We start from the raw sequence: 25,523 nt of genomic DNA, 5'->3' as shown, positions 1-25,523 counted from the left end.
ATAATTATAATTTGCTTTGGATGAGTGCGTCAGCTAAATTGTGAACAACATTGTGACTGTAGGCTGATTGCTCATTTATATTTGGGCCTCCCATAGTTTAGGCTAACATTAAATATTTTTTTTCTTCTGTTGGAAGTTATCCATGATCCTGTGCCACGGTACGTAAATGAGACCGTCGCTTAGGAAATGTAATTAATCAGTGAATTTGTGAGAAATTGTTTGACTGGGTGTGCAAACTGAGGAAAAAAACAAAACGTATGTCAGGCAAGCTTGGAGACTTTGGGAAATTTCAGTGTGAAGACAGCATGTAGTCCAAGTTAAACTTAGAATGTGGTGTAGTTTCACATGTTTAGCATTGCCCAATTTTATAGAATGCTGGTTTTTTAAAGAAAAAAAAAAGGTTTAACTTTTTTATCAGCAAAAGTGTAATGTGGCTGCTTAAAACCACTCTCAGCTTAATTAGATACTGTTGTTTAGTCGACATTTTCAACCCTTGTACTAAAGCATCTGCTGAGTGCCCATACCCTCTGGCAGTTGCTGTGTAAGGTATTTAAGTTTGCCCAAGTTACCCAGAAGATCAGTAATCTTGGATCATTTAAGATGATTAAAGCCTGCATGTCCATTATATACAGGGGTTAAAAGTACATGGTGAGTAGCAGTAGCCCCCTTACCCCATGGCTGTGTGAAAGGAGCACTTGATGTGCTAGAGTGTTGGTGGAGGGCCCATCACAGAAGCGGGATTGTGAAGACTGCTTCAACAGGCAACCGGCCTGTCGGAACTGAGCCTGTGGCTCGTGGATGTGAAAGATGTGGTTTAAGATGTATGCTACAAGCTGTTTTGAGGTTGGCTGCAGTTTTGTCAGAAATATCCAGAACAGACATGATGTAATTGATTGTTTTGCAGAAACATCCCCCTCTGGCTTAATTTAAAGAAGGGCTGCTACTAGTGGTTATTATGTATATTATGATTAGTTGGTTATTTTAAATGATTAATTTCATCCAAATAACGCAATTAGACACATTAAAGTTTTAGTTAAGTTTAATTTCTCCCTTGAAAATATAACCCCACTCCACTAGAGGGATCTTGAAAGCAGGACACAAACAATAGCAGCCAGCTAGGAAAATTCTGGAAGTGCAGGAAACTATAGTAATCAAAGACACCAAACAGGAATGGGCTGCAACAAAATTTATGTCACAATACATAAATCAAAGTGCAAAACTGCCCAATAGAAGGTCAGAAGATATTGTGGGCTTCTATTCTTAACTACTTGCACTCAAAAAAGGACCCAAAACTTAGGTTCCTGTTAGTCCTTAGTGTTGCAGTGTTTAGTGTCGCTATGTGCCCACCTGTGTAAATAAAAATGCAAAAAGCCAAACGGAAAGTAAAGGAAAAAATACAGATGTGTTTTTTTCCTTGGGGTGAAACTTGTCAGTGTGTTGAAGATGTGTGTTGGTACTCGATATAAATGTTCTCACACACATAGAGACAAAAACAAACACACCCGCTAAAAAAGATTAATTGATAAAGAAAATGTGACTTGATTAATTTCTCTGAGTTGAACAAATGATTATGTAGATTAATTACAGAAGGGCTTTAAGGAAATTTAAGGATAGCATAAACCTAATCAGGTGCATTATAGTGCATTTGCTTGTTATGATCTCCCCTAAATGAGTTTGTTTTTTTCTTTATTGTGACTCCTAATTTTCTCAAATGTACGTTTGTTTTACTTTAATGATGTTCAAGTTTAACCAATTTGGGTTAAACATTCGACAGATGAAACATATTGAAAATCATGATTGTTTGCTCATCCGTTCAGCCTCTCCCAGTGAAGCCAAATTTTTGTCATGTATTTTAGATGATAGTGTTGTTTTTTGTGTGTCTAGGAGTTTCTCACTGGCTGCCACATGTTGTTTTTCTGCCTTTTGGGTTATACATACTCCCACTGTGGAACTAACAAAGGGTATGTGATTAGTGACTCTGGAATGTATAAAATAACAACAACATAGGTATTAAGAGGGTTGTGATATGAAATGTTCTGTAAACACTTTAGTCAGTTTATTTATTTCTAAATAAATATCATGAGAGTTTTCTTTTCCTCCAGAGTAGTCTCAAGAGTAGATTTGTCATTGGTGTTTATGAGACCATCAAGGAGCTGTTTGTCACATCTGTGACAGGCTCAGGGTAAGCTCTGCGTATGCATACATGGTGATAGATGTACAGTTTCCTCTGCTTGGAGGTTATGAACAAGGGAGTGATGGAAACCAGCTGCTCTGGCTCTCTCCAATTCCTCAGGATCTGACCCTCAAGCTTTGACCTCTGACCTTGTGATGGATTAGATAGCACAGGAGAAGAACACGTTGTCAGGGGATAGAATCAGCAGGAGCACCTGCAGATTGGACTTGGCATTCCAGAAGTGGACTCTTAGACACATGTCACATGAGCCTAAGGGGACATGTTTTGATGGGAGGGGGTGTCATTAAGGGGAAGACCAGCTGTTCCTGCATAACACTAATGAGTTTCCCTATCTACAAGGCAGGAAGAGGAGCCTTGGTGAGCTACACAGGCACACATGCACACACACTTACACACACATCTACCTGAGAACTTTAACCAAGTAATTACTCATCCTGATTTCCTGAAGCAGAGTACCTTGCATTAATGCACTCGTGAATCGAGCAAATTAGTTGAGATGCCACAGTAAGCCATTAATGTTTGGCCATAATTAATTAAGGCTTATTTGAAAGGAGCTTGAAGCAAGACTTTTTCATTTCTCTGTTCTAGAACCAGCTCTTTTGGTTTTAATATTTCATTTGCAACACCTCTGCTTTGTTTCCAAATGGCAATTCACTTTGACAAACTGACAGCATTTTAATGGTGCCAAGTCTGGACAGCATTCAGATGACATGTATAAAAGGCTGTTTGGTAAATGCTATACCCCTATTAAACTTTTCAGTAGAAAAAAAATTCAGGAGTTATTGACTGATTTTTAGAGGAGTTAATCTTAAAAGCTGACCTTTAACATGGGCCACATGATACAAACCTAAATAAACAGGTAATAGTGCATATTTGCCAATATTATGTGTTTTGTAAATTTGAGGTATAAATGAAGATTGGGTCTCTTTTAGTATGTGACCCTCTCATGTCACCTAGCTGTTTTGCTGTGGGATATAGCTTATTGTTGATAATGTGGGAGACTTCAAGAAGGGAAAATGATCATTATTTCTGTTCACATCAGTCGAGTATGCCCACCCACATCAGCCCACCCTGTGGCTGCATCACTGCCACTGCTGCATTCCAGGCCTGGCAGGTCAGTGAATTTTCAACCAGGGTGGTGTCACGCACTGTTTACTCAAAAAGAGGGGGGGTCTGGGTTCAAGTGCTCCCTCTGGGTAAAGCCTCATATACTTAGTGACTATACTGTAGCTTCACACTGGCAACCGGAGTAATTAATTTCTAGTGAGAGATCAACTCCACCGCCCTGCCTGTCAGTCCTCTGCATACCTACTTTCATACAAATGTATAAAGTACTTTTTTACGGAATGAAGAGTAGGCCAGAATGCATAGAGATGACAAATTGAGATATTCTGACTTTATTTTTTGAGGGCTTCAAATGATTAGTATGTTTTCGTTCCCCAGTGGAGCACATCATTCAAATTTAATGAAGTATTATGCATTCCACAATCACTGTTTCTCATTCACTTCAGACTGGATAAGCAATTTTAGTGTATTCAGTCAGATTTAATGAGTGACTTGCCTTTTGTGGTTTTTTGGTCAGTACTGTAGAGGTTTGTATTGATAAGATTTCCTGAGGGGAAACAATTCTGTGAAATGCAGGAAGCCATTAGGAAGCCAGGGCCTCTTGTCTCTTCCCACAGAGTAAATACTGCCCCCACACTACCCCGATTTAGCCAATACGAATGAGCTTAGTTATAATGATAGTAAAGGCAGGAAATGAACTGTACTTCCAGAGCAGAGGCTGCACGCTCCTATTCCTCTTCATTGACGAGAGAGGGAATGGCCCCTCAGCAGTGATGAAAACAGGGAAAAATTAGTGAGGCAAGAGAATTTCCCTGTATTTCTGTGAAAGATATTATATGACAAGAAGAAGAGTGGAAAAGGCCTTTTCATTGTTGGTTCAAGTCAAGCGTGAAAATGTCAGTACTGGTAGCTCATGATTTTTCTTTTTTTGAGCTGGGGGGGAACCACATTCCAAAAGATTAACCTGCATTCTGTCTGTCTGAGACATAGGCTAGTATTTTTCCCCTTGGGTGTTTATGTCTGGTTTGACATAACTTAGTGTTACTTCTGTTGTTCCTCTGTCATCTAGGATTCACCAAGATTAGATATTTGCTTTCCACATTGCTTTCTACATTTGTGAACTTTCTTTCTGTAGTGACATACCTCACTCTGTAGTGCTCTTGTCAATGACTACTCCTCTTAAGTGAGGGTAGAAAGCTTAAACTTTAAAGCTTGAAGTAAACTTGAAGCAAAAACTGCTGATGTTTAAATTGGAAACACGGCTGAAATCTCCAGCACACTAGGACCTTGTTTGTATGAAGAGCTGATACTTCACTGAAAGGTGCTCCATTTAATATTAGGAAATAGCCTAGAATCAAGTCATGGAGAAAGGGCTTCCTTTCACGGAGAGCTAGCCCTGTTTACTCAGGACCTTTCCTATTTGCACCCCTCCCAGTGGTTGAATTTGATAAGGCCTTATTTAGAGAGATGATGTATTCGTAGAGAAGCAGTTCTGGGAATTGGATTTACAATGTACTAATTGGCCATTTCTCCACTCTCTCTTTTTTTGCCAAATTGATTTTGGGGTTCTGAGATAGAACATAGCTAATTTAAGTGGGAGTTTATCAGTAAACAAATTAGTCAAGGTAAACCCTCTATAATGTAATTTCTAGTTCTGCTGTTCATTATTCTCCATTAGTTGTGTCCCTTCTGATGATCAAAGAATGTTATCATTAAGATCTTGACTTTCTTTGAAATGCTGAAAGAGATTTAATAAAAATTGCTTGAAGATCCTGGGTGGGTTTGCTATGTTGATTGTGCTGTCTATTGTCCTTAAAGCTCTGTCAGATGGAGCGTTGATGGCCCATGAAAACATTGTAGGCTGTTTCAGTCTTCATGCATCACAAACATTACTTTAGACTCACAACTGCAAATTGAAAAACAGTTAAGTGATTTAAGGGCTGTGCAATATTGGGCCCATGAGAACTTGTGTGATGCTTCAGTGAGTCTGTCCTGCAGCAAAGATCCCCTATTTGAATTTCAATCAGCTGTGGCAGCATTGTTGTGTGGCTATACATGTATGAAGGCAGGGGGATGGAGCTGGGACGGAATATGCTGCGTGACGAATGCAGGCTCATTTGGGCCTCGTTTGTGTCCTCTCACCTCCCAGGGGGCACATGTCTTAAACTGCTACCCACTGGGCTTGCACAGACTTCATTTTATGCATGTCTCCAGCCCCCCCCCCTCCCCTACCAAATCTAGGGCTTGAATCAGCACAACAGCCTCCTCCTCCTCCTCTGTGGTCTGCAACCTTTTGCTTTTCATTAATCAAATTGGGATGTCTTGTCACTTCATCATCCACCACCAGCCCCCATTTCACTGCAATACACAACACGCCTGTTTGTCTAGTTTTTGTGTAGCCTACTTGTGTTACATTCTCACTGGTGTGATCAAAACTGGTTTAGTCCTTGTCAGCTTAAAGTACAGGGATTGTTTAGAGGTCCATCACTGACTTTATCAACCAGCCAATGTTTTTTTAATAATTATTTGTCACATGTGAGGTGATTCCATTTGCTGCAAGGGAATATGATGTTTGGTGGGGACTCTTAGTGAAATGGTATAGAGGCATGGTTTTCTTTGTGAATGCAGAGCATCAGTTTACAGTCCCTCCCACAGATTTGTTGCTAGGTGCTTAGAACAATTGTGTATCATGTTTGAAAAGATGCAAGAAGCAAAAAAAAAAAAAAGACTTTAGCACACTGCGGTCTGATTCAGGCTCTTCTTTTTATTTCAGTAATATAGAGAAGACACTAAAAAGGATACAATTAAATAGGAAGGCCCACCTGGCTCTGGATTCTCTAATGTGGTAGCTTTGTCATCAGGACCACATTAGGTCCATCTCTCCCCACAGCCCACTCACATTAATAATGGATGCTGGTTTCTCTTCCCCCCGCTCAGTCCTTCATGACACCACCCCCCTCTTCTTCACCCTGATTACTGGCATTGACATTCCCTGTTAAACCCAATGGCCAACATGCTTACATCATGCAAGATATTGTGTGTTCTTATATTGCTGTTTAGTACATCAGAGGTAGTCTGCATTATTGTGTTACAAAGCCAACCACCATTTCTACATTTTGATGGTAAGCTTTCCTTTGGATAATCTTATCTTTTGATAATCTTAACAGATAATCTTGAAAGCAGTCATGCTGTGCTAAAAGGAGCTATTTCTCCCTATTCACAATCTGTTGTTTGATAAAGCTATGAGTTCCTGGCAGGTAGCTGTGAAGGGTGTTATAATAATGTAATGATCTCCACAGTGAAGAAGTCTGTGAGACATGCCGTCCTTTTAATCTGAGAGACCGGGCAAGGTTGGCTTCTGCTGTCAAAGCGGACTGTAAATCTGTAAACTATTTGGAAATGAGTATGTTTATGCCATAGACTTCCTGTGTCATAACCAACAAAGGACGTGGTCAAGACTTTTGATTTCTTTGTTGCTGAATAGTAGGTTGAATAACCTACAAATATCTTCTCCCCTTTATGCAGCCCACAGAGTGTTGACATTTGAAGTATAGCTCCTTCCATTTAAGTAGTGCCTTGTGTACCCAGTTTTTAAAAAGTTGGATCTTGAAGTAAGATAGATAATATTGATAATCTATTTTACTTGATAATCTTGTCCAACGAGCAAGTGATAGAAAAAAATTTAAATCTTGATTTTTATTTTTTAGGAGGTAAATGGGTGTCAGACATGCAGACCAAAGCATTTGTACCACAAACAATTTTCATGGGCTTGCTTTGATAGCAGACTTGCTCTGATCTCTAGTGTGGGTGGAATTTAATATCATATTCTATTATGACCTAAGATTTCAAGTATTGAGGGCAGTAATGTTGAGTACACACTCAACTCCTATCTGAGCCAATAGCTGTTATGAAATTGCTCTTGATCGGTAAGCCTACACAAAGGAAGAACCATTCTCCTCACAACTGGAAACAAAGGCCACTTTGCCGTCTTTTTTTGTAAAACAGTATGTTGTGCAGATGTGTCCTTGTGTGTAGAGACCTAATGCAGTAGTTAACATGCAGACAAATCATTTCAGTTGCTTACTTTCAATTTACTGGCTGCAAAACCAAAACCGAGTTGAGTTATTCAGATATCTGTGCAATTTCTGTTTTTGAAAACCAGATTATGGATTCATTTCTAGCAAAATGCTAGAGCTAGCTGAGCACAGTGATGTGTATTTTGATCAAATATTCTTTGTGGTTTGTTTCTTTGTGTTTATATTCATTTATCCATTCATTCATTGCGAAAGCCCTGTTATACTTGTGTCAAGAATGAGGGCTGAGAAAACACCAACAGTTGGCCAGTTATCTTTGCATCCTTTTCTTCCCAGAGGCTATCAGTCTTTCTGTCATCTCATTGATTCTTGGTCCTCATGAATATGTAAGGAAGGCTGCTGAATAGAAGATGGGAGGAGTTATCAATGTTTGACATTGAGCTGGTGTAAAGATAGAACTGGTATCATTTAATCATGATCTGGGCAGAGAATTAACTGTTACTTTTCAAGAAAGGACTTTGCCCTAGCTCATCACCTCTATTCATCACTGTGTGTTTACTGGTTCTTCAGAGTCACTGAGGAGTCCTCTTGTAGATAAACATGCATTGTAGGGAAGAGGCAACATTGGTGTCCTCACGAACATTTGACCTCATAATGTAGGATTTCTTTAGAAGTCTGTGTGGGGCGGAGTAACCACATCTTAAGAGTTAAGGCTGAACCATCTGACGCCAAGGCGGTGTATTATTGGTGAATTCATGCAGCATGTGTTCATCCCATTCTTTTGCACACTGTTCAGTTTTTTTTCTTTTTCTTTTTCTTTTTTTTTCTTCGGTTGTTGCTCATGTTTTAAGTGTAGCAGTCACATTCTTTGTGAAAGCTGTTTTCCAGTGTCCTTGTGCTCAGCTTTGTTCCACGTGTTTTAAGGTCACAGCATATTCTCATCAATACGTTGAGAAGTATCAGCTCCAAAAGTTGAATTTATATTTGACTACGAGGTAAGAAGATGGCTGCTTTCAACCCATCTACAGATTCAACAAATGTTATATTTATAGACAGGGGAGCTCCAGCTAAGAATAATTTTGGTCTGGTCTCTTTTTGTTTGGCCAGCTTCTTTGATGCTAGTCATCTTGGAGGGTCTGCTCACTCTCTGAGTCATAATGGAATTTAAGAAATGAAGTTCTCTATTCTTAAATTATGGAAGTTTTGCCAGATACACTGCCATGAGTCATTTTATTATGGTTGGCTTTGAGTGTCAACTGCAAAACATCATGTAGTAGTCATCTCATGTTGGCCGAATTCTCTGAAATACTCATGTTTCATTAGAAGAGGAGTAAGAGTAAGCCTAAGTAAATGCCTGTGACATTTTTGCATGGGCAGTTTCATGCAGTAACCTGCTTTGAACAAGAGCTGTGCAAAATGTTCTGCTGTGTACTTGCCTATATTCATCAGTTGTGTCCTGTCTGATAAGACACACGAGGGACAGTGCTACGCTGCAGATTTCCACAGGTCTCTGATCAGTCATCATATTGCACATTGTAGGTACAAAATAGAAACATGAGTCAATATTGCAACGGTTATTAGATCAGAGGTCTGTTCACCTGAGGGAATACGTGTCTACTGGGCTGGACCTGCCGAGGGACCGCCACTGTAATGCTGCAACAAATGCTGGTATATGCCTTAAGGGGAGAGAGACTTCTTTTTGTTCACTATTACCTATAGGGACAGCAGCCAAACATTGTCTTGCCCAGGAGCCCAGAACCATGTACTGAGAAGTGTGTCGTCTGACAAGAGTTGGAAAATGGGAAGAAGACACTGTTTAACATTAGTTGCTGAAGCCTGGTTGAATGACTCTGCTGCGTGACTGTAATGAATAGAGAGAGAGTTGCCAATGCACAGAGAATGTGAAATACAATGCAACACCACTGAGGTAAAACTATTTATGAAGGCATGTAACGGGTCAGTGCCATAATTGATGCTGTAACCACATACCATACCGTGTCATTTAGACAGGGGATATTCTCACGTGGGTTGTAATTCAAATTCAGAACTAGAAAACGTCTAAACTGAATCATTTTCAATGAGCAAGTTAACAGCACACTACCTAAAGCTAATGTTAAGAGCATCTGAGAAGCTTTTGTTGTGTCTGGATGCCTTGGACAACAGCACGATCTGAAATGAGTGAAGAGACCTGGGTGCTTGATTAGCTGGTCAGTTGTCTTCATGAAATTGTCGTATACTTGCAACTGTTTCTGTTCTAATGACATTGTACTCCCTCTATAACTCTTTGCATGTTTTGTTTTCACCCAGTCTCCTCCTGCCCTTGCTGGCACCAAGCGACTATATAATGCTGATGTGTACATGATATTTGGGTGCGTGAAATAAATATATATTTATCTTATAGAAAACTTGTTGCTTGTATTGTAAACATAGGTGATTTTGGTTATGTGCATATTTGATGGATAAATGAGTATGTTTCTGCATTTGGCAAGAGGGTTTTTTTTATGATATGGTCTGTCTCCAGGTAGCTTTGTAAAGCCTTAACATGTCAGACAGACTTATAATCGGAAAGACACGTTTTGCTTTTTCAGGGAATATCTCATGGGAGAATTCTAATCTTTGCGGTCTCTAATTAAACCAGCCCTCTGTGATCTGGGGTATTTTTTACATGTGTAATTTGAAAGCTTTCAGTCTCTTCCCATGATTTGACACCCTTCTTGCTGAGAATGAAATAATATGAGGACAACATAAGAGGGCTTTTAGTTCTACACAGGCTTTTAGACCTCTCACCTCTACATGTCTTATTAACTTACATTTATGGACACAGACAGTAAATTCAGATAGCACAGTAATGCAGAAATCCCATTATGTTTTGATGTCCAAATGTTCACATTCTCTAGTCACTTTGTTTTGCAGTTATAATAAGTTCATATGCTTGTTGACCCAGTACATTAAACTTTCTGGAAATCCCTGTCAGGTCTCCAAACAGATGAATGGCTGCTTCTCGTGTTTTTCCATTGCATGTTTATCACCCTCCTCCAATGCCAGAGGGGGAACCTCGATCTTTGGCTGTTTTTTCTCTTTTTTCTCGGACTGAGTGCCGCTCACCTTGCATGTGTGAAGAGCCCCTCCCATTCCCTCACTCCTCCCTCTTTAGTTTCTAGCTGCCCCTCTGCCCATGGGGCTCCATAAATATCATTTCATCCAGTGGAGCTGCTGACATGAAGCAAAGGGCCACCATAAATAATTCATCCCCAGTCCTGACTGCCTGTTTAGGAATTCACGGTGGACAAGCTTCCCCATACAGGCTTGGAGCAATGTGTGAGCCAAAGGTGTGTGTGTGTGTGTGTGTGTGTGTGTCCCTCTGACACTTTACAATGTTTTGTATACTTCTTTGGTGTCTCTGCAAAAAAAAAAAAAAAAAAAGTCTTGATGCTTCCCTTTTTTTTCTGTAAGGATGTCTGGCCCAACATTTTATTTTCTTTTTGCTTTGTGTTTGTCAGTCTCCTGTTAGCAAGGCCTGCAAAGAGTTTGAGGACACACAGGTGTTAAATGAGATTTTTAAGCACTCTGTCGTAGAATAAATAAAATTTAATCAAAGCCTTGTCATCAAAGAGATTGTCCATGATTTACCGAAGAAGAGAATTTCTCCTCTTTTCATTTGATCTTTTGATCAGTCACCTGATTAAGGCTCTGAGGATCATGTGACCAAAAAATGCATCCAATATGCATATTGTTGCTGTAGAGAATGTGCACCTGTTCTTTAGCTAGCTAAGAGAGACAGAGTGTCACATAATAGTAATAATAATAAAGGTATTGACACAAAGGAGTTCCCAACTTTCAGGTTGGCCTATTTATGTTCACCAGATCCAGACTCGCGCATGCACAGGATTGCAATTATTATTATCCTACACAAATTCACACAGTTCTGTCCATGACGTGGAATCGCTGCCTTAGAGAAGGCTATGCTTTCCTTCCATTGGTTGTTTTCTTCCTTTGATCACTGACTTTAGAAGGTTTTTGATATTGAATCAGCCAATTCTTTTTACATTCAGATGAAAAACAGTCAGGAAGACTGTCAACCTGTTGTCAAGGGTCATCAGAAAAATTCAAAATTCAGTTTTTACAGCTTACACCAATACAGCAGTTCTTCCATTTGAGTTTGGATGAAAATAGAATGTGCTCCCTGCTATTGAGGTGACCCTGTTTCTATTCAAGGGAAAGAATTGTTCTTTCTTGTGTCTGTAGTTCCTATACATTATCTTCTTTCACTCCAGTTGTCTGATTTCAGGGCACACTAGTTACTTAAACAGGAAGCAGGTTGAACAGGTCAGTATTTCTCAGGGTTTAAGCTGAGGATGGGCACACAGATACGTGTAGTGACAGAAGCAGCATTCTTGTGGTGGTAGAAGTCAAATGAAATTGTAGAGACACTGAGAGAAATGTGGTGTCTGATAAAACAGCACTCAGTGATGCGGTGGAATACACGCGCTGCATTTACTGAGGAAAGACAGATCGCTGTCGTTTAGTGTTCTCTGACTTAGAATGTAAGCTCTGCAATGTGACACAAGAGGCATATAGCGTGAGATTATATGATTATGTTTTCCCCCATTGAAACAATTCAGACAAACTATTGTGCTAGTACTTTTGAATTATTGATGCTTTATTTCTTTTTTTTTTTAGTATAAGTAAATGTGTTCTCTTTTTTTCACTCTGGCATGGCATGATTTGAACACAGTATGGCTGACAATTGACTGTTGTGTTTTTGCTAAAATGTTTGAGTGGCTTTCCTTCTGAGGCCATGCTGCATGGTTTCTTAACAAACTGATGCCATTTATTACTGTGGCCTTTGGCCACAAAGCTAGTTTATCTGTACAGCGGGCTGTAGGTGCTGAAAACTGCTCTGGGCTATAGATGATCTTTTTCTACAGTGTAGTTGGCTTCTTTACACCATGTTCAGATAGGTTTTGCCTTGCTGGGCTCCTGTTTTAATCTGCAGCTGAGGGAGCTGTTGTAAGCTTTAGCAGGATAATATGGTTTGAGCAGACTGAATGTAATCTCAGACAATTCGGGTAATGTGACACTGTAAATCTGGGTGTTTATGTGTATTAGTGGATGTAACATAAGTTGCAGGATCACAACAACTATGCTCATATCATTTTCGCCTTCTCTGTTCAAACAGCAGAGCCTCCAAAAGCAGATTTACCGGACAGATTTGCCTAATTTGCCTTTATTTGCCTAATTTGCCTTTAACTCCTCTCCACTATGTGCTTTGTTGATTCCATGATATAAAAACAGTCAAATGCCTTGCGTTCTCAGTCTTTTATTGATGTATGATTAATGTGAACATTAGGTGTCAGTTTATTTGGCTTGAAATTGTGCCTAAGAGAGCCTATAAAGAGGGCAAAATTGATTTTAAATGATATGTATTGGATAGTTAATTAATATGGCTAATTGACTACGTGAGCGAGCTGTCAAGCTGTTTGGCTCAGCGCTGTGCAGATGCCGCCTCAGGAGCCAGAGCCTTCCACATAAATGTCACTCTGTTTTTATTGATTGTTTCCTAGACCCTTTGCCCCATTATGGTTGTGAAATGTCTAACACTGCTATAAACAATTAGGCTGTTGCTGGTGTCATTATTACTAGTACATGTACCTCACACCCTGTAAGTGATTTTCCCCCCTTGCAAAGGAGAGGGTTCTTCTCTGCTCGGGGCTTTCTCCCTTCCCCTCCCCCCCGGGGACAGTGAAAGGAGGAGACCAACAACATTATGGAGCACCTCTATTCTTTGTTTGTGGCCCCTCTAGCCACAAAGTAGCCCTTCCCAGTCTATGGAATAGCTCTGAACGCCATTCCAAATGAAGTGTAGGGCCAGGTTTTATGTGCCCCTGCTGTATCACAACAAAGAGACAATAGGATCGGTGCTTCATCATGGGTTGTGGCGTGAAGTATCGTTCAGTGTATGTGCAGAGAGACCCCCGGGCGCTTTTTGTCTCTCAGTGTTAGATGCCAGATCACTCCTCCCTCTTTGGAACTGAACTGAATGAGTTTTATTACAGCAGTGTTTCGGGCTTCTGATGCCTCCCGTGGATGTTCTCTGCGCCCTGTCTTAGCCTTGCTTACTGTTGGGCTTTCAGTCCATCTTTACAAAAAACCAACACGTCTTTGACTGTCGACTTTGTTCCAGGGATTTTCTCTGGTTGTCACTTTGAATACAGAGTGACAATGCAGCCTAGTCCTCTCTGTGTAAAGGCACAAGCACAGGGGAGGGACTGAAAGGATTAGCGCTTGTGTGCTGTTTCTTTCATTGTCCTGTGTTATAGTGAGTGCGGTGGCAGGGCATCTGTGTGTATGGGTGTGTTAACGTGGTTATTATTATCTATGTGTGTGGGTATTCAAGAGCATAGCCTTTGTGTGTGTATATGTGTATATGTGTGTGTGTGTGTGTGTGTGTTTAATATGCAGGGATCTCTGTCCACATTGAGTGTTTGGATAGAACTTGTCTGGATTCATTTAGCCTAACCCAGTTGCTGTGTTGGTTGGTGTTCTTGGTAGCAAAGCCCCTCCTACTCCAAGCACCAAGTGTCTGGACAATATCAAATCCACTATGAATATGCTTTGTTCTTGTAATCACCTGTCATGCATTTTCCCCTCTTTGGCAAGCATGGTAATGTCTCCATTTATGTTTATCACACACTAACATCCCCTTTTTCCTGCTCTACGTTACAGTTCTTGCTAATGAAGCTGGACACTGCAACTTAACACTGTGTAACTTGCAAGGAAAATGATTAAGTATTAAGTATAGATTAAGTATTGGCCTTTGCAGACAGTGCAAACTTTTTATTTTCCTTTTGCTTTTTATTTGATAACATTTTTGGCTGCTGGTGGTGGTGGTGATGGTAGTGTGTGTGTGTGTGCGCGTGTGTGTGTGTTTAAAATGAACATGCATATTTGATGGCAACATCACACCTCTGCCATAAGCCATATGTCAGTGTCCGATTTGTCTCTCGGTGGAATTGAACATGGGCTCTCACCACCTTTTGATTGCCATCTATGCCCAATACCTTAACAGGAACTAATCAGTTCCACACCAGGAGTTTTAACCCCCACTGCTTCCTTGTGTGGAAATGAGATGCAAATGAATGTGTGTTGGGAATACTGGACGTGCAGACATGAGCAGCTTGTCCAGGAAACTCAGCAGACAAACAGATTTCACAGCAGGGAGCAACAGGCAGTGTCACAAAGGCTGCAGTCCTGGACTCTTCTCTGTTGGCTCTGCTGTCCAGCCTTGTCCAGACTTGAAATGCTGGATATGTAGCGGTGGTTTTTAAGTCCGTCTTGAGAGGTCTTTACTGATGACGAAGCCCTGAAGAAGCATGCTTGCTAGAGCTGTGCTCTGCTTATAGACCAAGCACATGTTCAGTGGTCGACTCACTTCACCAGCTCTAGGCTTCGGGTGTGTTAAGGGAGCAAATTATGCAGCAAGAGTGTGGGCACCCTAAGAATGTGGCATGTCTGGAAGCAGTGAACCATCGCAGAAAAAAATCACAGTGGAATTTCAGTCTCATCTTAAACATGGCGCTCAAATGGATTTTAAGCAAATGAAACATTTTAGATAATTCTCTGGGCTGCTGTGCATGGCAAAAGTACACAAGGGAGTTGATTTAAAGCAAGTAAAGACCAATACACGGTTTGATGTATTAACCCAACACCAGAGAGCAGAATTGTCAACAAAGCAGAAGAGACAGCCAGGCTGTGAAAAACCCCAGAGCCTGTTGTGTGACCTAGAGCATCTGTAATATTGTGCCATGTTGTGTAGATGGATTTTTGGTCTGCTCTGAGGGGAAATGTCCAGATCGTGAAGTGGGGCAGGTGTTGGTGGCGAACAGTGACAGAAACGAACACGTCCAGAGGAGCACGTCAGGTTGTTGATGGTGCCTCTTCTTTACACGGCTTGTGTTGTTTATTTTGTTCTGCTTTTGTGGAAGGACACAAAAAAATCCCCACTGGAGTGACAGAACAGTACTGTCATCTGTCATGTTCCCCATTGTTCAGAAAACAGGCCAGTTTCACCTCTGAGACAAACCCATGCTGACTCGTTACTCTTAGATATGGTAGATAGGCTTTGGGGAAGATCCACATTTCATTGAATGCAGTGTCTTATGTGTTCACTGTTGATGAATATGACTGTATAGAGCCACTAATGATTTGGTCTTTTTGTTAGGCTTATATCTTTTGATCATCATACTCTGATATGTATGTGTGTGGTCATGTGATATTTTCAAACATGTTAATTCTCCCATTTAAGGCCACCTCGCTCAAACGTAGTTTTTTGGAGAGGGATCTGTCCAACACAAGACCTGTAATTAAATTGAAATGTGACTCTCACAGGAAAGTCCTGCAGTGGGGGAGGGAATGAGTAGTAGTGCTTGTGCAAGTATTTTTCTCTCCATCTTTCACCCTTAGAGGACATAGTCTGAACATGGAAACCAACTGGAGATTGAGGATGCAGTGCATTCCTTGCTTGAATTATATGTTGGACTCATATAACCCGCCACTCCCTCCCCCACTTTTTATCAGACATCAGCAGGAGGAGAGATTTCTGTAGTTCATAATGGGCAAAATGAGAAAATAGCTACAGCTCAACATGGCATTCCATTTCTGTTAGAAGTGCTCTCAGCTCCGCCTTCCTCTATTTACTGTGTCTGAACAGAGGCTAGTGAAGGAAATTGTAAGTGAATGTGAATGTTGTAATGCGATACAGTATGCAGTGTTGCAAAAAAAGAGAGAGGAAAAAAAGATCATTCCTGCTCACGATGACTTGAGATTCAGACAGGGGAAAGTGACCTCACCGAACCACTACCTCTGGGTTTAAGGGAGAAGAGAAATCATTAGTTGCCTAGAACTAAAACGATGTCTTACCATCACCCTAATGAAGTCATGTTTCAGCACAGTAGCAAGTCATAGTGGTAATCATTATTGTGGAATCCTTTTTTTTTTGTTTCCAATATGCATTGGTTACAACCTCAGATTGAGTGAAGCCGCCAAGAAAGTTTATATAAGACACATTTATTAAATCCCTTATCAGTTTATTGCTCTTGATGATGGACATTGACATTTATTGTGCCTTTTCCATTGTTTGTCTCTTGAGTGCTCCCTGTTTTCCCCCATATTGATCAGTGTTGAACCACATGGCTCTCCCCGTTAGCCTTATGAATTCATTAAAACACCATCTAGGTATGTGTAATGAACTGCATCAGATTACTGGCAGGTTTTCCTCCCTGCTTGCCTGAAACCCTTTGTGTATGATTCACTGTTCCTCTTATCATGTTTTCAGTCCTCTTCTTTACTTTAATCTCTCTAATGAATCTCTAATGAAAGTTGGCCCTCAGTAGCCTCATATTCTTTTTGGTCCCTTTTTTTTTTTTTTTTTTGCTCTGTAGACAGTTTTAGAGTTTTCTCTTGACTGGCTTTGTTTTTCAGCTCAAGCTGCCGGTGAGGCTGCGCTGCTCCACCTCAGTGATTGTGGATTTGGCTGTGTGCCAGGAGAGCTCTCTAGACAATATCCACCTGTGTTACTTGGGGGTCCTGTGTATGGCTGTGAGCCTCTGAAGCAGACAAGCTGAACCCCTGCCCCCAAACACAAGTCCAGCCAGGGTTGTCAGTCACTATGCCTCCCTTTGTTTGTTCACAACATGAAGGTTTAAACCATCACAGATATGCTTGCTAAATGTGGAAAATGCAAGAAGGGAGAGTGATTTGTGTCCATTTGGAGTAAAGCCCTCAGCCTGCCTGAGGCTAAAAGAGGAGGAGGTTCAGGGTTAGGGAGAGGGAGGGAGCCCTCTCCCTTTGGGACCTCACATGCTCATTACTGTGAGGAGTTCGTCACTGCCAGAGGATCACCATGGTAACGGTCGGTATGTGATTCCCACAACAATGCTGAACCCCCACCCCCACCACTTCCCCAATCAGCCCTGGATATGTTCCTCCATACCATGTAGCAGTATCCTGGGTCAGAAGATGCAGATGGGTGGTTCTGACAGGTTCTGATAGTGGGGAGCAGACTTCAATTTACTTACATGTTAATTGGTGTTTTTTGCAGCTCAGTACAGGGCAATAATTGTGTAGGCAAGATTGTTCCACTGTAATTGTGCAATGATGAATGGTCCTTGTCTGGACACAAGCCACGCCTGCCAGCATAGAAGTGGTCTGAAGAGACTGCATATGTGCGTGCAAGTGTATGTGTGAAATTGGGGGGTGGGGCAGAAGGAAAAACAGTGTACGTGACTCGGTTAGCGACACTAAACGAGTTGTAGATGCTGGACCTGCAACAGGATTAGCACTGGTTTGCACGCTGCGTGGCCATTGGCTCCCATCTTGAGCTGTATTCCCACACTGGGGGAGGAGGGGTCTGTGCCGTGGGTGAGGCCGTGCTGCCAGCACTGATTACCAATTAGAGAGTCCTCCTGCCCTGCACACCCACCACATGTCCTGGTCCCAGTGCAATCAGCATTTTATAGCCTTTCAGGAGTTATCGCCTCACACTGACAAACCAAAGTCTCCTCTTACTTGAAACCTCAAAATATGTTTTATTTTAGCAGAAGATTAGCGTTCCTGTTGGCGTTTATACTTATAATGATCTATTGGCTTATGTGATAAAACTACCAAGGACAAAATGATGTAAACGTGCCATATGTTCATGTAGAGATTCATTTCCTGTCTTGCACGGCGAGATATAAGGAGTAGCATTTTGGCTCTCCAACCCTGTGTTGCTAGTTGCTGCTCCCCTATGGTGCTGACACCTGGTTCTGGATGCACTGTCCAGATCTGCCTCACCAGCTCTGTGAGGAACAGGGGGTGCCCAATGTTACTCCCTTACCCACCTCCTGAAGTTGGGTGCCAAAATTTCTCCTTAAAGACCGATTACACTGATGAATATGAATAACTTGGCGTCATTTAGAACGTTGACAGATTCTTAGCGTGTAAGAGCATATTTTGTTTTGTGACATTCTGAACTGTTTTTGTGCCTAGAGGAGTGTGGGCTAGACATGAGGGCTTACTGCCCATATCTGAACCTTTATGGATTGCTCTGGTTGGCCAAAAGGGGTTATGTTAATATGATTAAGGCGGATTAGAGTGTTCGTCTAGAGATCAAAAGAGCCAGACCAATTAGCACCCCCACCTTTTAACACACTGCCACCGCCCAAGCCAGAGCAGAGCAGGCCAAGGATGGGTACATACAACCCAACAAAGAGGTTAAGAGCGAATGACTCACTGTATTACCCATGACTACAACTCCTGTAAGCTAGCAACTCCACTACACACTTTGCACTGTCTTTCCTCTTCACTGGATGCCTAGTAGAAAGAAAAAATGCTGTAAAATGCCTGTCAGAGTTAGACTTTTTTTGTGAGATTGAATAGTTGATGTGAAATTGCTCTAGCATTTGCCATGTGAGGAGTCTGCCCGGTGCATTGTCAGAGCTGAATTAAGACATTCAGATCTCTCCTCTCTCCATCCCACATTCATTTATGTATTTACCCCTCAGCTGGCCGTACGCCAGACAGTCAGCAATCCCTTTTGTTCGCTCTGTCTCAGCACTGTTTGGAACAGCGGCAATATGTCAGATATGAAGGGCACTCTATGTGTGTTTTGCCCAGTTTTCAGGAGTAGTCGTTGCAGAATAACGATGACCCGAATGTAGTCAATCCAGTCTTTTTTTTTTTTTTCCAAGGGTTTGTCTTTTTTCTCTCGCTGAAAATGGCAGCCTTTTGTCTTGGGGATTCGCCTCAAGTGTGTCAAAGGCAAATACATTTTCATGAGCTTGTGCTCCTCTGCCTGACTTTATGGATCAGTGATGTACTGATCACTGCTGATTAGCACTGTCTGGCTAGCATGGATTATATGATAAACAGTCTGTTACAAACTCACACTGCTTGCAAGTAATGGATTAACAAAGCTCCAGTCTAAATGATTGTTATAACTGTTATATATGAAGTCTGTCTTTATTTCTGGTGGTTATTTTTTTTTTTATTTCCTTTAGATCAGACTGCAGAGGGAAGGACGGCATACAACGTTATTGAAAACTGGATATGTAAATGAAACAAACCATATATGAGTGTATGGCAAATGCTTTGAATATATGGGAACAAGCTAAAAAGAAATCCCATGATGCTTTCTGTGGTAGAGCTGACCTTATCATATCATCACACCATGGTTGTTAGGAGAGCTCTCTCCGCCAGACTGTACGCCTCTCTGAGACCCCTGAGCCTATAAAATCCACAAATTGAATGAGCGTGATTCATAGTACCGCTATGTTTATGTGCCACTACACTGAAGTAGGCACACGATTTCACTCCATCACAAGGTCTGTGCGTGTAAACAGGCGGAGGACAAGTGTAGATGCATATAGCTGACTCCGTGCCTAACCTGCTACCAGCAGGACCACATAAATAATTAAACACACTCTTTATCATGATGGACATAACGTCAGGGCACAGGGGAAAAAAAAGGGGGGGGGGGGGAGAAAATAAAACACTCTGGTTGTGAAGAGATGCCAAGCCCATTAAATATAAAAATTGTTTGTTGCCGTTGATGCTGTTGTTTTTTTGTTGTTGTTGGGTTTTTTTTTGTTTGTTTTGTTTTTTCAGCCCTCTTGACACGTCTTTTTTGTTGATTTGAAGAAAGCATTCGTTTTGGCTGTTCATTGTTTAGATAGTTGTTGTGAAAATGTTCTTTGTTCTCTGATCATTTTTCTTTTGAGAGACGGAGCCCAAATGCTTCCTGAACATGCCGTACCTTTCCACATGGGTCATAATGGCCTGTCTTTTTTGCTTATCGAGAAAAAAACCAAAAACTTATCAGGATAAGATAAGAAGACTAATGTTTAGAGGAAGAGCACCACTGTTCTGTGTGAAAGGCCTGTAAGTTGTGATGTGGTTAAATGACTCTCATTTTTACAAATTGGGGACAGCAGCTACTTGTGTATTTATACATTCATGAGGGCGAAGCTCCGTGAAAGCAGATACACAAGGCATAAAAATAGGCTTGTAAAGGGGATTAGGGGTTCACGGCCAGAGCGCCCTTCTGTTTGGAGCTCTTAGGGTTCTCTTAAGGGAAGGGTCGAAGAAAAACACTAATCATTAACGTTCGCGCACAAGCACAGCTGTAGGGAGAATGGGCTGTGCCACCTTTCCCCTTAAAGCACAACACCAAGGCAGCAGCACCCTCCAAACCGGTAATGTCCTCCTGCTCTGCTTTAGCTCTCTGTATACACATCTCTCACACACACACACACACACACACACGCTCAAGATCGGGTTTTGCACATTGTATCCTCCCAAGTTGCGCTTACCGCATTTATAAGGCGTGGGAAGCTGCGTTTCAGTAGATGAACACTGTTTGATGCCGTTACGAACCTTATTGTCACAACTGAAAGCTATCAAAATTGTTCACACTGCATGAAGCTGCTTCTGCAGTTTGTGTCCTTCAGGGTCTTATAAAATGGCCTTGGTCTCTGTTGTGTGGGAGGTGTTAGGTCTCCACAGACAGTGGATTTATTTAGTGAGTTTACATGCTCTGGTTTGTTGATGAATGTAGTTCAGTGCTGTATATGAATGAACTGGTCTTTACTATGACCGGGAAGGAAAGAGAAGTCAGTGGAGACTTTTGGCTTTGACAGATCTGTCATACACGGTCTAACTTGTGCAGTTTCACTATCACAGTGTGAAAATCAATATGCGTTGAGCATTGCTTGCTATTTCTGTTTGGTTTCTCTGGATGGGTTTGATTATACAATTCTGAAAGAAAGGGGAAAGTCTACACATAGCAAAAGATATAGCCCCTATCCAATAGCACATCATTAATTATACATATTGTCTCCAATATCTCTTTAGAGGATGTGTGTAGCATATTAAACTACCTAGGCCTCTCATTTTTTATTGATTTCGCTTTGATTAAAGTATATGTCCTTCTAGGACCAATGAGTAGCCATGGTAAAAAAGCAACAAACACTTAGAGGGCTTTTCTTTCCTTTATTTCAAAGGAGGATTCTTACAAAAGGGAAGCTCTTGGTGAGAGATTACACACATAGCAGATAATGTTGCAAACAGGGCACTAGGCCGATAGCATTCCATGGACTAGAGATAAGACTGTTTCCCCCCCCCCCTCAGTCGTGATGGCATCAGCCAGAAGGCATATCTGTGTCAAGTACTCCAGTACAATCCTTCCTGTGTTTACATGAGAGATATTGGAATGGCAGTGATGGAAAAGAAAGATAGATCAAATCCATCATCTTGGTGTAGTCTCTTCTTTAAGTAAATCACCCTCAGACAAATACACATGTACATAAATTCACGCCCATAGACCTCCAGATACAATATCTGTCAAGATTTATATTTTTTGTTATTGCCTGCGAATCAGTGAAGGACTGATAGCGAAACAGTTGGTTTAATTCTCCATGTAAACAAATGAAACACTGTCTGCCGCTGTGTTAACGATGTTGTATGAAGCACCTACACACACACACACACACACACACACACACAACTGCTTGGAGCACAATGTCTGATCTTGGCTGGGCTGTCCAGTCTGCTGTTCCTTGGGGGCCGTTCCTTGACTACATGACAAAAGGGCCATTATACAGACAATGGCCAAACCAGGGCCCTCCTCACTGGCTGCAACATGATATACATTACTGTTCACAAAGGAAATGAACCCTGGATGGATAGTGCGGGAGGGAGAGATAAGAGAAAGCAGTAATGAGAATTTGGTCCATTTATGTGGAGAGGAGGAACTGTTAGCACTTAAATTTTGAATAGGTCCTAAACACAGGTCGCATGCTCCTGTTGTTTTGTGTGGCATTCACTTTTTAGGACAATAGCATGGGCGTTTGTGAGGCTCTGTTGCTCATAGTCCAGCTTTTCCGTGAGGGAGTACTGCCTATAATTGTGCTGTGTTCTTTGTGCTAAACTCTGTTGGTACACTCTATATGAGACTGCTGGAACTCCAGCTTTGTGACACTGTACTAGGCATGAAGAAACCCCCTCCCCCCTTTACCCCTCCAACGCAACAAAAGCGAACAAAGACTGTAATGGGGAACAGAAAAGGAAAGAGCGCTGGACCCAGAAAAAGAATGGCATTCCTGGGCATCCCAGTGGAACGGCTCTTAGCCACTGGAACAGGGAGAGATAACATCACTGCAAATAAGTCCTGCTAATGATGACTGCTCTGGTTGGATTCATCTCATGTTATCTTTCAAGTCTAGCTTGATTTCTGCACACACACATAACCCTCTTTTTACGCAACTTATGGGAACAGGGAGTTGCACGAAAGCTTTGAAATAAAACAGTGATCAAAGAGATATGAAAAGAAATGAAAAAATTATGATTTCTTCATGATTGCTCCATTATTTGTTTGTGCCTCATGGCTCACCAAATTTTCTCTGAGGAATAACGACATTTGACATGTTTTGGATGACGGCAAATCGTGTTTTTAATTTATGGTTTAAAGTTTTTTCAGGTTTCCAAGCTGTTTTCACAAAATGTACAGGGTTGAATCAAGTGCAGTCTGTACTGAGTAATTTGACAAAGGTAATGGAAGGATTTAACAAAGGTAAAAGGATTATGGAAGCATTTTTTTTTTATCCCTTCTTCTGTTGAAATGTGTTTGCTTCAACAAGCCGAACTAATTCATGTCACTTTAGTTCAGATGAAGTTCAGACTTTGTGACAAATATCTGAATTTGCTTTGCAATGTTCAGAGCACTGAATTTCCATGCTCTTCTCCTCTTGCTGGTGCAACACCTATTTATTAGTCCTCGGTGGATTATGTTTGTTATGTGCAGTCAAACTTCTACACTGTTAGCCTATGTGATGCTTCTTGCTTCATCCTGTCAGATCATAATTGTCTTGAGTCTTTTGACCTTTTCTTTTTTTTTCTTAGAAATTTGAGAACATCCAGTTCAAAGTCAGTAAAGGATTGGGAAGTTGCATAGTTCTTAGGCAGCCTTTGATCTCCAATCAGCTCTAGTGTTAAATGGTTTTCTCTGACTCCTATAGGACATGTAGAAACCAGCATATTCCCTTATTGACCTCTTCAGACATTTCCCTCAAAAAGACTTTGAGGCCTGCTGAAGGTCCATGCCCATGCCAGTAATGTTTTCTACAACCTGAGTGCACCTCTGTACTGGTCTGATTAAGAAGGTGAGGTGAATTGATGAATTAGTAGGTCGTGTAGCAGTTTCCTTCTGAGCTTCTCTGCTTCCATTTCAGCATTGATTGTCTCTATGGTTGTGCTGCAAAAGCAGATTATATCAGGTGTCTGTCTCCTGAGTTTTGAGCTGTTAGCTTTGGAATCACTCTCTAATTAAAAAGGCTTTAACAGGATCTGCTGCTCACTGGCTCTGTTAATGAAGTAAATGTGAGTGCCAAACACAAAATTAACCTGCATTGAGCATGCTGCCGGTAAGTGTGGGTGAGTGCTGACAAGAGCATACATCTGCTAATAAACAAGTTAAAAAAAAAACAACCAAAAAAAAGTTATTTGTAGAATGGCATATTGCAACTTATGGTATGTAAAACCTTCTACCCTATTTCATTTTGATATCTGAATTGCTTTAACATTGAGCAGTTCACAGGTGCAGAATCTCAGTCAGTTCACAAGGATTCACGTAAACATGTAAAAACACAAGAGTGCTGCAGGACACAGCCATGTAAAAATGGTTTAATTGCTGGAATTTGTTCACCGATGGTTATCTTAAATGGGCTAAATCATTGGTCATTTTCGATGTATCATTTTGCTGTGGTCATGCTCATTGTGCTTGGTGGGACTTTGCTGTATTAACCAGAGGCAGTGGAGATCAGGTGAGCTGCTGGAAATGACCCTTAACACACTTACTTATGGCAGGAAGTACTTACCCTCTGGCTGGTCACACCAGTGCAGCTGTGGATTCTGCTGTGGTGAGTTCGTGTGCAACACACACTCCGCATTTCTGTGTGCTCCCACTGAGAGAGGAAAGACTCCAAAAGTAATATTGCTGAGGAAAAAAAAAAAATGTTGGAAACCCGGCTTTTGAAACATGATGCTGACAAATTGCTCAGTGGTTGACTTTTCCAAGCACTGTTGGACTATATTGATTTTTATGGTGTGTATGTGAGAGAGAGAAAGAAAAAAATGTAATATTGTATTTCATTAAAAAATCCATACTAGATCTAATTACACACTTTTCATTTTCCCTTCTATTGGAAAAGAAAGATAAATGTTCTCTTCTTTACCTTTGTATTATTCCCTAATCTACCTAATAGCGACTGGAAAGAAGGACACAGTTTAAGGGGCTCGTGATTTTATGACTGCAGACTTTCCTCAAATTGGCACCTTGCTTAATGAGGAAAAGCAGAATGTAAAGGGAGGAGTCTCTTTGCCACTGATCTAGGGAGGCATTGTGCTCCCTTATCCACAACATCAAACCCAAATATCTGCAGTTGTCTGAGGTGATAAGAACCAGACCGCTGTGGTGGGGGAGAAACAAGGCACAAAGCTGGAGCAGCTGGGAGGGGCACATCTAAGAGTGGTCAGAGAGAGAGGGAGAGAGGGAGATGGAGAGGGGGAGAGAGAGAGAGAGAGAGAGAGAGAGAGAGCAAGAGAGGGAGGGAGGCATGGTGTTTTACACATAGTCCTTACATTAGGTCATTGGACCTCATCAGAGCCCCCCTGCTGTTGGGTTGTCCTGGCCTTGAGCAATCCTTTTATTTATTAATAGAGTTTTTCTATCATGGCCTGCCACCTTGATGGAAATTAATTGGATTCAGTCTGAGCTTTCAAGTGCCAATCTGTCATATGATAGACTCCATTGTCACACAGTATTTAACACGTATCCTTAGGGTCAAAAACTTACTTTTTGGACAATCAGATCATGCCAGGTGTTTGTCTGTTGAAAGATACACTGGCACATGTTTGTGGTTTTGCAATTGTCTGGATAATTTTTTTTGTAGTTTCCCCTTTTTTGTTGTCTGCTGCTGCAATATGGGCTTTTGACCACATGGATCCATAATTGAAAGTATTGTCATATGCTATCAGCATCACTCAGTGACTGAAAATGAAAGCATGGGCTTCTGAGATGGCTTTCCACTGTGTTGGGTTTGGCTTCTTTCTTGTCTGTGTAGTCCTATCCCTGAGCAAACGAGTCTTCTTTGATGACTGAAGGAGATTGAGTTCCAGTCTCTGTGGTTAATTACTGT

The 25,523-nt window shown here is 41.3% G+C and overlaps 1 protein-coding gene across 1 annotated transcript in view; it reads left to right on the top strand.

The window, feature by feature from the left end:
- The first annotated feature begins 3,242 nt into the window (after positions 1–3,242).
- neo1a (neogenin 1a) overlaps positions 3,243–25,523 on the top strand; it is an 86,035-nt gene continuing 63,754 nt past the window's right edge. The window contains exons 1-3 of the mRNA XM_030765157.1: positions 3,243–3,308; positions 16,774–16,890; positions 18,067–18,133. Coding sequence (XP_030621017.1) covers positions 3,243–3,308; positions 16,774–16,890; positions 18,067–18,133 — 250 coding nt within the window. The remainder of the gene's footprint in view (positions 3,309–16,773; positions 16,891–18,066; positions 18,134–25,523) is intronic.

This window comes from Chanos chanos, chromosome 2 (assembly GCF_902362185.1).
Source record: "Chanos chanos chromosome 2, fChaCha1.1, whole genome shotgun sequence".
In the NCBI taxonomy this organism is placed as follows: Eukaryota; Metazoa; Chordata; class Actinopteri; order Gonorynchiformes; family Chanidae; genus Chanos; species Chanos chanos.
This window is presented reverse-complemented; position numbering and strand designations above follow the sequence as displayed.